The sequence below is a fragment of the Chiloscyllium plagiosum genome, unplaced genomic scaffold (assembly GCF_037043375.1).
Source record: "Chiloscyllium plagiosum isolate Xiang-an unplaced genomic scaffold, Cpla_swu_hap1 HiC_scaffold_37, whole genome shotgun sequence".
Lineage (NCBI taxonomy): Eukaryota > Metazoa > Chordata > Chondrichthyes > Orectolobiformes > Hemiscylliidae > Chiloscyllium > Chiloscyllium plagiosum.
Window position 1 is genome coordinate 15,202,610 of NW_028270175.1, and position 13,860 is coordinate 15,216,469.

Genomic DNA, 13,860 nt, shown 5'->3' on the forward strand with positions numbered 1-13,860 from the left:
GAAGCGATATGCTTCAAGTCGACATTTTAACCTTCATATTTGCCTGAATGATGCATTTACGATTAATTATTTGACAAGTCTTTACATGGAGTAACAGGGAAAAAAATTCCAGGAGTTGAAATGTAGTGACAGCTGTCTGATGTGTGTTTTCTTAATGGTCTGAAATAAGTGGATGTTGCAAGTCCTTACCTGGTTGTTTCACTTCTTATCCCCACCCCTTTGCCTTTCTAGTCCCAGTTTAATTTGCTAAACAGCAGCATGGATCAGAGTATCACCAACCGTGCATCCTCCGCCAGCCCTTACAACTCGGAGCACACCTCGAATGTCCCGACGCCGTCTCCCTACTCACAGCCAAGCTCCACGTTTGACACTATGTCGCCAGCTCCAGCAATCCCTTCCAACACAGACTATCCAGGACCACATTTATTTGAAGTAACTTTTCAGCAATCAAGTACTGCTAAGTCAGCTACCTGGACCGTGAGTCTGCTCTTTCTTATTTTTAATCAAGATATATTGTTGAGAAAGTAAATTATTTATCTGGAAATATTGGGGTTATTATTCATCAGCAAAAATGTGTCTCATTCTGTCATGATATGTTCTTTGTTCATTCTTTTCTGCACTTTCTCTTTTTCATATCTGAATTAAATTATCTAAATGTGATGTGCAATTATTGTTAAAGTTTCTTTGGAGATTAGCTTAATACAACTTTGAAACTCATTGTTTTGCTGAAATGAAATGACTGTTGCTTTTACTCTGTACCCTATGCATCCCTCTGCATGCCAGACAGTAAATATCAATTTTTGTAACAGAATATATAATTTCAAACTGCAATCTGGCCAGAAAGTGAACTAGAATGCAAGATGCTCAAACTTATTCAGCCGTAACCTAAGTGTTTTCTCCAATGAGAGAAGCAAAGTGCTTTTCATTGTGAAAATTAGTTTTAACCTAAGTTCTAGTCTGTTGAAAACACATTTTTTTTATCCTGTGTATTTTTTTAAAGGTTATGTCTTGCAGTAAGGCATGACTGAACACGCTTGCAATCCAAGCACATGTTGGATGTTGCTTATGCTATCTCCTGGAGGGAGATGTTCAGACTTGCCGTAGACGAGCAAGCATCCTGTCCAACAGTAGGAGAAGCGCGGCTCCCTGTCTGCTGGAAACCGACGGGATAATTAGTGTTTTTCTCAAGTGCAATTTCAAATGTGCTGCTCATCCATGTCTGTACAAAGGCTTACCACAGTGTGAAGGGTATACGGGCATGCTGTTGATTGGGTCGCTGCAAGTGGCAGCAGTTAACTCTGGATGAAATTAACAATGTGACTTTTCATTAAATTTGGAATGACATTCATAATTTAACTGTTTCCACTCTGACTTCTTGCAATTGCTTGGGTTCAAGCAAAAAACCAAGGCTACAATTTGTCATAACTTCCTCTGCTGTTATATTGTACGAGATGCTGGTTCTGGACCAAACCGGCCCTCTGGTTGCTATAAAACATACCCCCGTTATACACTGACTTTCACAGAAGCAGTGCAACAGAAAAGGAACACGGCACAAGGCATTGCTTGAATTAATTCTGACTAAGTGGCTTTTCTTTCTGGTCAAGAAAGTTCCAAAAAGGAGAATGGAAGGGCAGGTCTAAACTGGTGAATTGTGAGGTCTGCCTACTCATCCACCAGCCAGTTCGAGAAAAATAATTGTTTTGCACTGTCAAATGCAATATCTCTATTTTCTGTCAGGATTTTCCTTGCTCCATCATTGGCAGTAATTCCTCTAGATCCTTCCTGGTACTTCCAAAGGCAGCACAGATACATTACAATGTTGCTACTCCAATGAAACAAGGAACTTCAAAATGGTGACTGTGTGGGGCAGGGTTTGGAGCAAGCTTTAGCATGCACACAGTAATTGTCTAACAGATTTATGTGGAGGAGGCAGATCAAAGTAGTTTAATGTATAACATTGATTTGGTACCAGCAGTGCTACTTTGAACTCAATGCTATAGCCAATGCCCCTCTCAACCTTACATAGTTGAACAGCATCTCAACAACTGAAGGATTGCCAACATTATTTAAGGAATCAACTACTTGAAGGTTACGAAAACAGACGTGTCGTTTCTGCTGTAATGTGTGTTTTTTTTAATGTGATTGAAGAATTTAGTCTGTTATTTGTAGAAGGCAAACTTTCCTTACCTATATTGGCTATAACGCGACTCTGGCCCCAGTACTTTAGATGATATGGCTATTGCGTGGTTTTCTTATAACGCAAGATCGCATGTGAATGGAGCTCTCGTGTTATATCAGAGCTGACAGTTGCTGGAAATGCTCAGCAGGTCTGGCAGCATCTGGTGACCCTTCTTCAGTTCTGAGGAAAGGTTATCGGACCCAAAATGTTAACTTGGATTTATCTTCAAAGATGCTGCCACGCATAAAAAGCATTTTCAGCTACTTCTGTTTTTGTTTCTGATTTACAGCATCCGCAGTTCTTTTGGTTTTTACTTAGAGGTTAGTTGCTGATTAAATTATTCTAGTTGTTGCAATTCTATAGTAGTTCAATGATTTCAAGTTGAAAAAACAACCTACAGAATTAATCCCATGCGCTCAAAGGCATTTTGTTGACAATGGTTTCTGAACAAACCAATTGATTCCAGATGTGGGTTCCTGAGTAGACATTCCCTTTGAAAATTCAGCATGAATGAAAGAATGAACAGAGGGCATGTTGGGCAGGACAAGTCACTGGAAGAGGAAGGAGGAGTGGCCTGAAAGACACTCATTAGAAAGCCATAAGAGCACCAGTGTTCAAGGAGGAATTAACCCATACATGTGAGTGAGGAACTCTCACAGACATTTGACAGCTCCTACAGCCACAACAGGCAAACTCATTGTAGGACAAGTACGACATTGCCAGTAACCATCAAAGTGACTATGCCAATGAGCTTTTATTTTATCCAGGCTGGAAATGGAAATATTTGCAACACTGTTTGTCATCTACATTTTTTAAAAACACACGTGAGATTTTGAGTTCAAAGAGAGATGCTACATCTCAATTCCAAATATCTGATTCATTTAACTCCACATGTTAAGTTTGCCCAGCGGTGGAACTGAGATGAAATCCACTGTGTCTAACATATCTCTGATGATTATCAATGAATAATGCAAATCACTGTCTAATATCCTGGGAGCAGTAATGATCCCTTTATTTTGTGGCAGTCTGTTGCATTGCCAATCTGAATAGCAAAGGGGAGCTATTGGGTGGCAAGGGCTAGCTATTGATGACATGGCTCACAATTATAAAGTCCGTCATCATACACCTGCATAGCATGCTGAGAGTGAAAGCCACATGATTAGAAAACAATGTTTCTGCTGCCATGAACCCCTCTGCAGAGTGCATATCAAGATTTGTGGTTGTCTGCTGCATACTGCACAATCTTGTCATCATGAAGGCACAGCCACCAGCTTTACAGCAGAAGAAAGAGAAAGGGACCAATCTAGACAACCACTTTACTCCTGAGCTGTGCATTGAGTTCATGTTCAAGTGTGAGATTAGTTCCCCAGTTCCCAATTCACAAAACGTTCAGCAGCTTATCTCCCCTCTGTCTTGACCATTGCAGTGAAAGTTATCAAAACAATTTATTAACAAAGTCATGCCATATTGTATAGAGAAGTCAATTCATCTTGTGCAAATCAGTCTTCTGTGCTTCCATTAAATTGGCTGCAACCTGGCAAGTAGAAAGCTACTTTCAGTAAAGGATGCTAAACATATTCTGGAAAATGATTCAAAAGGTTCTGGATCTAGAAGACCCAGCTTGGACAGCTGCGTTCAGGGCTGACTGGCCTGCAGGTAATGGTGAAGACACTAGCAGAGTGGCAGTGTGACGGCATGATTGTTGCCTTTCTGAAAGAAAGCAGCATATTTGAGCTCCATGGAATGACTCGCTCATGTAGGGCAATGCCTCAACTACCCGAATCATCTAAAAGCCTAAGAAATAGAAACAGGAGTTGACTATTTGATCTGCTATACAATATAGACATGGCTGATCTGCCCCAGGTCTCAACCCATTGTTTGTACTGATTCCTCATAGTCCTAAGCTTCCAGATATTTCAAACCTCTATCTACTTCCTCTTTAAATACTTCCAATGATCTAGCCTCTACAATTCTCTGGCATAGAAAATTCCAAACATTCATTTCTCAGAAAATAAATTACTTTGTATCTCATGAATATCCTTTTATTCTAGATATATATCCCTGAGTTGAGAGCCCCCCACTAGTGAAAACTTCTTATTAAATTCTACCCTATAAACCCCTTCAAAATTTTGTAAGTTTCAATAACATCATCCGTCCTCCTTCCAAATTCTAATGAATAAAAGCCGAACCTGTTTAGCTGTTCTTGATAAGTCAAATCCTTCATCCCAGGAATCAGCCTACTGAGTCTCCTTTCAAATGTCTCCAATGCCTATTTCCAAAACAATACATAATTCACCAGCTATGGCCTTACAAACCCCCTGTACCATTGTAAGAAGGCTCAGCTATTTTTAAACTGAACCCTCAAGCAATAAAAGACAAAGATCCATTTGCCTCCTTAATTATTACAAGCTTTTTTTATGCCAACTTTTAAATGTTTCATGCACAAGAACACCCAGATTTCTCTGTGCTGCACTTTTTTGATGTCTGTCTCCATTTAAATAATAGTCTACCTTTTGATTCTTTCTACCAAAGTGCATAATCACGTATTTTCCTAATTAAACTCCATCTGCCAAGTGTTTGCCTACTCATGCAATATATCTATAATCCCTTGCAAATTCCTTATATCCCTATCATAGCATACTTTCCCACCTATTTTTGTACAGTCAGCAAATTTGGATGCATTACACTCTAGCCCCTTCTTCGTGTCATTCATAGATAATAAATAATTGAGGCTCTGCAGCCTGGTGACAGTATACCTATTACATCTTTCCACCTTAAAAAAGACTATTAATCTTAACTCTCCGTCTTCTGTATGTTAACTAATCCTCAATTCATACTAATTGATTAGCCTTAAAACTGTGAGCTCCTATCTTTTGTAATAAGCTTTTATGTACACCTTATCAGATGCCTTCCAGAAATCCAAATACATGATATTTACCAGTTCCCCTTTGTCAACTCTCCTTGTATCCTCAAAGTACAGCTATAAATTTGGTCAACATGATTTCCTTTTCACAAAACTATGTTGACAGTGCTTGCGTTAAGCTTTTCAAAATATCTTGTTGTTTCTTCCTTAATAAAGCACTCGAGCAATTGTTGAATTAACTGACTTATAGCTGCCTACTTTTTGGTCTTCCACTCTTCTCGATAAAGACCGTCACATTAGCAATTTTTTTCAATCCACTGGAGCCCCCTGGTATCCAGTGAGTTCTGGAGCATATATAGACCAATGCCTCCACTGTCTTTGTAGTCACCTTCTTGAAAACCTTTCAATGAAGGCTTCTGTGCTGTGAACTTCACCCAACAATTCCTCCAAGATTAGTTGTGAATTTCACTGTTTGTTAATTTTCTCAGACGCACTCCGATGTCCATGAATCCATGAATTCAAACAGCAAAGGCAGTGTCAGTTTCTTTCTTTCTCTCTCCTGCACTGACCTCACCATGTGCTTCCTTTGTCTGTTCTTCTCCCTTTCAAAACTGCTGTCATTTTGACTTCTTTTTCCCCAAAGTTCCAAAACAATGCAACAGCATATAAAACACTAATTGCTGCTCCTGGAATTCGAGGAAATCATCTCCAGCACCCAAAATACCTCAAAAAAGGAGCAGCTGTCATAGCCAGAAATTTTTCCCATCCTCCATCTTGGATTACCCTGAATCCAGGATCCAGAAACAAGTATTTTGCATCAGTATTTACTGTAGAAAAGGATATAGAAGATATAGACTGTAGGGAAATAGATGTCCAAATTTTAGAGGAGGAAGTGCTGGATGTCTTGAAACGCATAAAGGTGGATAAATCCCCAGGACCTGATCAGGTGTATTCACGAACTCTGTGGGAAGCTAGAGAAGTGATTGCTGGGCCTCTTGCTGAGATATTTGTATCATCGATAGTCACAGGTGAGATGCCGGAAGACTGGAGGTTGGCTAACGTGGTGCCACTGTTTAACAAGGGTGGAAAGGACAAGCCAGGGAACTATAGACCGATGAGCCTGACGTCGGTGGTGGGCATGTGGTTGGAGGGAATCCTTAGGGACAAGATGTATATGTATATGGAAAGGCAAGGACTGATTTGGGATAGTCAACATGGCTTTAAAAGTGGGAAGTCATGTCTCAAACTTTATTGAGCATTTTGAGGAAATAACAAAGAGGATTGATGAGAGCAGAGCAGATGTGATCTATATGGACATAAGGCATTTGACAAGGTTCCCCATGGAAGATTGATTAGCAAGGTTAGATCTCACGGAATACAGGGAGAACTAGCCACTTGGATACAGAACTGGCTCAAAGGTAGAAGACAGAGGGTGGTGGTGGAGGGTAGTTTTTCATATTGAAGGTTTGTGACCAGTGGAGTGCCACAAGGATCGGTGCTGGGCCCTCTACTTTTTGTCATTTACATAAATTATTTGGATGTGAGCATAAGAGGTACAGTTAGTAAGTTTGCAGATGACACCAAAATTGGAGGTGTAGAAGAGGGGTTTACCTCCGATTACAACAGGATCTGGACCAGATAGGCCAATGAGCTGAGAAGTGGCAGATGGAGTTTAATTCAGATAAATGCGAGGTGCTGCACTTTGGGAAAGCAAATCTTAGCAGGATGTATACACTTAATGGTAAGATCCTAGGGAATGTTGCTGAACAAAGAGACCTTGGTGTGCAGGTTCATAGCTCCTTGAAAGTGGAGTTGCAAGTAGATAGGATAGTGAAGAAGTCGTTTGGTATGCTTTCCTTTATTGGTCAGAGTATTGAGTACAGGAGTTGGGAGGTCATGTTGCAGCTGTACAGGACATTGGTTAGGCCATTGTTGGAATATTGAATAGAATTCTGGTCTCCTTCCTATAGGAAAGATGTTGTGAAACCTGAAAGGGTTAGAAAAGATTTACAAGGATGTTGCCAGGGTTGGAGGATTTGAGCGAGAGGGAGAGGCTGAACAGGCTGGGCCTGTTTTCTCTGGAGCGTTGGAGGCTGAGGGGTGACCTTATCGAGGTTTACAAAATTATAAGGGGCATGGATAGGGTAAATAGACAAAGTCTTTTCCCTGGGGTTGGGGAGTCCAGAACTAGAGGTTTAGGGTGAAAGGGGAAAGATATAAAGGAGACCTAAGGGGCAACGTTTTCACACAGAGGGTGATACGAGTATGGAATGAGCTGCCACAGGAAGTGTTGGAGGCTAGTACAATTGCAACATTTAAAAGGCATTTGGATGGGTATATGGATAGGAAGGGTTTGGAGGGATATGGGCCGGGTGCTGGCAGGTGGGACTAGATTGGGTTGGGATATCTGGTCAGCATGGACGGGTTGGACCGAAGGGTCTGTTTCATGCTGTACATCTCTATGATTCTATGAAGGCCATCAAGTCCTCGCAATTTGTCTGTCTTTGGTCCCATTAGTTGTCAAATACTTTGTTACAGACATTGTCACAGGAGCTTTCCTTCCATTAGAACCTTGTTCATCTGTTATTTTTGGACGTTTATAGTGTCCTTCATTACGAAAGCAGATGCAAAATATCAGTTTTAATTATTTCCTCTTTCCCTGTATTAATTCCTCAGTTGCATCCTCCAAGAGTCTGCACTTATTTTTACTACTCTCTTTCTTTTAGTATATCCAGAGAAGTTCTTGCTGTTTAGTTTTTATATTTCTTGCCAACTTACTTTCATAATCAGTTTTCTCCCTCTTTATTAGCTTTTTAAATTTCCACCTCTGGTTCCTAACAAAAAAAATCCAATTCTCTGCATTACCACAGTTTTCACCACTTTCTATGCCTTAATTTTCAATTGGTTACTCTCCTTGACTACCTTTGTTAACCTTGGGTGGTTCATTCTTCTAATCAAATCCTTTTTTTTTACCGTAATAAATCGTTGAGCGTTATGAAATATCTGCTTAAATGTGTAGTATCGCTCCTCCACTGACTTTCCCCTTAGTCTATTTTCTCAGTTTAGTTTAGACAACTCTTTCTTCATATTTCTGTAATTTACTTTGCTTAAGTTGATGACACTGATTTGGCACAAGTGTAGTTCTCCCTCAAACTGATTTAGAAGTTCTCCCATGTTGTGGATGCTACCGCCTAGAAGATGTTTAACTGTAACATCTCTTATTAATCCAACTCATTGTATATTACTAGATCTAAATTAGCCTGTTTGTGAGCAGGTTCTGCAACATACTGCTGTAAGTACAATCCCTGATACAATCTACAAAATTGTATTTCATGTTACCCTGGCCGATCTGATTGTTCTGTCAGTGTACAGATTAAAATTACACATGATAATTATAGTGTCTTCCTTACACTACTCCATTATTTCTCTTAAAACCTTTAACCGACAATCAGGCAGCTCTCCAGGAGCCTATCGTTTGATTTGTTTTGATTTATTATTATTGTCACATGTACCAAGATACAATAAAAAGTATGTTTTGCATGCTATCCAGGCAAATCATGCCTTACATCAGGGTAATAGAACAGAATGCAGAATATGGTTTTATAGCCACAGAGAAGGTGCCAGGAATGATCAGTTTTAATATTTGAGAAGTCCACTCAAAAATAACAGCAGCGAAGAAACTGTTCTTGAATTTGTTGGTGTGTGTTTTCAAACTCTGATGAAAGAGGGTGGAAGAGAATATAACCAGAGTAAGAGAGGTACTTTATTATGTTGGCTGTTTTTCCATTGTAGCAGGAAATATAGACAGAGTCAATGAATGGAAGACTGGTTTTCTTGATGGACTTGGCTGTTCTCACAAATCTCTGTAATTTCTTGTGGACTTGAGCAGAACAGTTGCCATTCCAAGCTGTGATGCATCCAGTTAGGGAGGTTTCTACGGTGCATCTATAAAAGTTGTTTAGAGTCATTGTGGACATGCCGAATTTCCTTTGCCTTCTCCAGAAGAAGAGTCATTGGTGTGCTTTCTTCACTGTAGCATCGACGTATATGGACCAGGACAGATTGTTGGTGAATTGTTACTCCTAGGAACTTGAAGCTCTAGACCACCTGCACTTCAGCACCATTGATACAGAGAGGGGTGTGTCCACCACTCTGCATCCTGAAGTCAATGACCAGCTCCTTCATTTTGCTGCCATTGACTGAGAGATTGTTGTCACTAAACTCTCTATCTCTTTCCTGTGCTCTATCCTGTCATTGTTTGAAGATCCGACCCACTATGGTGGTATCATCAGCAAACTTGTAAATGAACCTGCAGCAGAAATTGGCCGTACAGTCGTGAGTGTATAAGGAATATCGTAAGGAGCTGAGTTCACAACCTTGCAGGGCACCAGTGTTGAGGATTATCGTGAAGGTGTTGTTTATGCTATTTGGGGATTACGGTCTGTGGGTCAGGAAGTCGAAAATCCAGTGAGGGAGTAGAGTCCTCGGTCTTGGAGTTTGGTGACATGAGTTGACTCCAACCCATGACTTATTTTCTTTGCTATTTCTGATTCCACATCACATTTCATTGCATCTCTATCACTACTCACCACTGCACTGATGCCTTGTATTTTTATTGAAGGATAATTATTGTGATGCCCTGCAAATGTCTTATCTTACTGTAACCTATAGTCATGATAGTAGCATTCTGAACTTGTATGGCAACAAGCTGATCTTGTATGACAGAAATCTGTAGTTCCACAGGAATACACAAGTATGGCTGCTGGTTGTGCTATAATAGAAGCTGTTATATTGTCCATTAGGGTCAATGTAATTGTTGCTTCACAAGTCTACAAATGAAGTTGGCCACCATTTCCATATTGGGAAGGGTGGGTTTCAAGTTAGAGTGTCATAGATATGTACAGCACAAAAACAGACACTTTGTTTCAACTCGTCCATTCCAAACAGATATCCTAAATGAATCTCGTCCCATTTGCCAGCACTTGGCCCATATCCCTCTAAACTTTTCCTATTCATATACCCATTCAGCTGCCTTTTAAATGTCATAATTGTACCAGCCTTCTCAACTTCCTCTGGCAGCTCATTCCATACACACACCACCCTCTGTATGAAAAAGTTGTCCCTGCAATCCCTTTTGAATCTTTTCCCTCTCACCTTAAACCTATGGTCTCTAGTTCTCGACTCCCCCACCCCAGGGAAAAGACCTTGTCTATTTACCCTATACACGCTCATGATTTCACAAAACCTCTACTGCCATCCCTCAGCCTCTGACGCTCTGGGAAAACAGCCCCAGCCTGTTCAGCCTCTCCTATAGCTCAAAATCTCCAGCCCTGGCAACATCAGTGAATAGCCCTGCTGCAGTTTCTTACTGAAATCTTGCATGCACCTTGACATTCAATGCAGATTTTCTGACAGGTGTCCCAATGCATAACACCGTTTTATTGTGCATACATTCTTGTGTAAGGGTTTTAAGACCATAAGACCATAAGACATAGGAGTGGAAGTAAGGCCATTCGGCCCATTAAGTCCACTCCGCCATTCAGTCATGGCTGATGGGCATTTCAACTCCACTTACCCGCATTCTCCCCGTAGCCCTTAATTCCTTGTGACATCAAGAATTTATCAATCTCTGCCTTGAAGACATTTAGTGTCCTGGCCTCCACTGCACTCTGCGGCAATGAATTGCACAGGCCCACCACTCTCTGGCTGAAGAAATGTCTCCGCATTTCTGTTCTGAATTTACCCCCTCTAATTCTAAGGCTGTGTCCACGGGTCCTAGTCTCCTGGCCTAACGGAAACAATTTCCTAGCGTCCATCCTTTCCAAGCCATGTATTATCTTGTAAGTTTCTATTAGATCTCCCCTTAATCTTCTAAACTCCAAGGAATACAATCCCAGGATCCTCAGCCGTTCCTCATATGTTAGACCTACCATTCCAGGGATCATCCGTGTGAATCTCCGCTGGGCACGCTCCAGTGCCAGTATGTCCTTCCTGAGGTGTGGGGACCAAAACTGGACACAGTACTCCAAATGGGGCCTAACCAGAGCTTTATAAAGTCTCAGTAGCACAACGGTGCTTTTATATTCCAACCCTCTTGAGATAAATGACAACATTGCATTCGCTTTCTTAATCATGGACTCAACCTGCATGTTTACCTTTAGAGAATCCTTGACTAGCACTCCCAGATCCCTTTGTACTTTGGCTTTACGAATTTTCTCACTGTTTAGAAAGTAGTCCATGCTTGTATTCTTTTTTCCAAAGAACCACGCAACAACCTTGTGATGATGTCATAGAGCTGCTTCTTACTGGACCTAACTAACAGTGTGGGCAGAATTGAGAAGACAAGACAGAAACTCATGGAGAAAAGCACGAGGATTCACTTGACACGCATTGGACAGTAGAGTTTGTGGAATAGTTTCTCATTAGTGTAACAGTAAGATTAGAGCTTGGTGTATCTCTGTATACCAAGTATTGGAGAATTTAGTCTTAATGGGAAATAATCAGTGTTATAAAGAAGCCCAAACCTAAGGCAGATATTGACCTTGCCTTCTCCTTGAACTGTCTGCCATTAACCCAAACTCAGGATCTTAGCATAAAAGTCACTCAAGTATGCCTGCTGGTTGTGCAGCAAAATATGGTCGCAGTCATGAGATCCACTGCCAATAAAATTGTAGCAGCAGTGTAGATCTAGAGCAGCCTTTAAATGTTTGGAGGAGAACTCAAAAATCACATTTTCAAAAAAATCATCAGTATGACTTTAGAAGTAAGACCAATCAGCAACCAGAAAAGCCAAAGAGTTGAACAGGTGTTGTGAAAAAATGTCTCTGAACAGAAAGATTCTGCAGAGAAACCACCAATAATAACTAAGTCTGAATAAAATGTTTTACAGCCAGGAACAGGGGTGGGAGGGAACTTTTTAAAATAACAATGACAGCAATAAAAGCACACTAGCAACTAAAGGAATAAATCCCCAGTAAAAAGAGGCTGAGAACTGGACATCCAAAACTGATTTGATTTGCTGAGAAGAAAGAAAATAAAATTTAAGTTCCACCCAAACTACTAGTCTGGACACCAGAGTTAAGACATCTGACAAGGATTTAACGATTTCTAAATACTTACTTGATGGCAAAGCTAACAGCAAGATCAGAAATAGGCTTAAAGTAAATCCATTGGAAAAAAATCAGGAATCAAAATTACTGGCTGGAATTTGAAGTTTCAGAATCCTAACAGTGATGTTAATTGGTTTAAGCAAGAATCACAAGTTTTCTCCAGCAACGAGAACCTTTTATCAATTATAACTGCTAAAACACAATAAAGCGGAATGTCACAACTCACTGGGCTAGCATACTGAAAGTCAAGCCCCATCATTCCTAGAGTTATCACAACTATGAAAATGTAATTAAACCACTAAAATCTCAATTTTACTTAGCTACCTAATTCAGGTAAAAGAATATCCACACCAGGTTCTTTTTCACTAACACTAAAGTAACTATTTATTATAATCAAACTATTTTTAATTAAAGGCAAGGAAAAAAATGAATTGTTAATTTATAACTCCAGAATTAAACTCTACCCATTTTTTAAAATTCCCATACATATACAAATACACAGTCAAGATAACACAGAAGTATAATGAGTGAGAATGAAAAAGTCACAGAAATACAGTTCTGGTACGAGTCCAGATCACAGGTATCAATGAGTTATTTTGGCTTTCTTTCAAATCCTTTCAGTTCTTGCAAATGACTCAAGGTTGTGGATTCACCAATTCTCGATCTTTTATTAATTGGTTGAGGATTTACTCTTTCAGTTCCTCTGTAGATGGTTTTTCTCCTTTTCATTTCAATAAGGAATTCACAGTGAAAACAACTTAGAGAAAAGTGAGGGAGAATCGGTAGTTTCTAGAGATTTTCTTTTTCTTCTCCACACAGAATGATGCTTTCCCTTCACAGGTTGGATGTTTCCACAATATTATCCACACCTAAGTGTGTAGCCATCTGCTCAGGAACCAGTCGAATGTTATTGCTGTGCTGAACCCAGAACAATTAGCCTTGATTGAAAATCATAGCAGCCATCTTTGGTATAGTCAAAATAATAATTGAGTCTTATTGATTAACATCACTTGAGAAACTTTCTACCCACAGATCTTTTTGGAATCCTCAGCCGTCATGGAAAACCAATATCTTCACCTATCTATGAAGACGGTAATTGATAAAGGAAAACTGAACTTTACTCTGAAAGTGGCATTGAGAACAGCAGCAATATTAATAACTTTCAGTTTAAGTACCAAAACAACAATATTTACAACAATAAAGATTCAACAACTTTAGTCAATTAAGAGTACAGCATTGCAACAAGATGAGTGTAGTACAAGGAGATCAAAATTCTAACTGTGATCATCCAAATCAAAAAACAGAAATGATCAATATTTCATTTCAAGAACAAATTGAACATTGGCAAGATTATGCTTCAATAGCACATGCCAACTCTCAGGAGAGTTTATAGCTTAATTAACAGCCTATAGGTACTATCTAAACTATGCAGTCATGAAGACTTGCAACAAGAGCTCGGTATCAGCAAGACCTGTCATTGGTCTCTGAGATATATCAGTTACTGAACTTCTTCAATTAACAGAGGATCCAACTCTAGAAGTAGTGGATTCAGAGTTTAGTAAAGAAGAAGCATTATACAACAAAAATCCATTTAATGCAGAACATTCTACATAGTGTTGATTTCTTAAAGCACTAGGTCTTGTCGGGATTATAGGAAAAGAGGTCACTTCTCTAAGAGGAACAACAATCTGAAGCGTATACTAAGTCTC

The 13,860-nt window shown here is 39.8% G+C and overlaps 1 protein-coding gene across 5 annotated transcripts in view; it reads left to right on the top strand.

Annotated features, from left to right (window-relative positions):
- Nucleotides 1-13,860, top strand: part of tp73 (tumor protein p73) — a 241,559-nt gene that overhangs the window by 158,431 nt on the left and 69,268 nt on the right. For all 5 annotated transcript variants that reach the window (XM_043676040.2, XM_087980374.1, XM_087980375.1 and 2 more), the window contains one exon: nucleotides 232-477. In XM_043676040.2, the coding sequence (XP_043531975.1) occupies nucleotides 232-477 (246 nt within the window). The remainder of the gene's footprint in view (nucleotides 1-231; nucleotides 478-13,860) is intronic.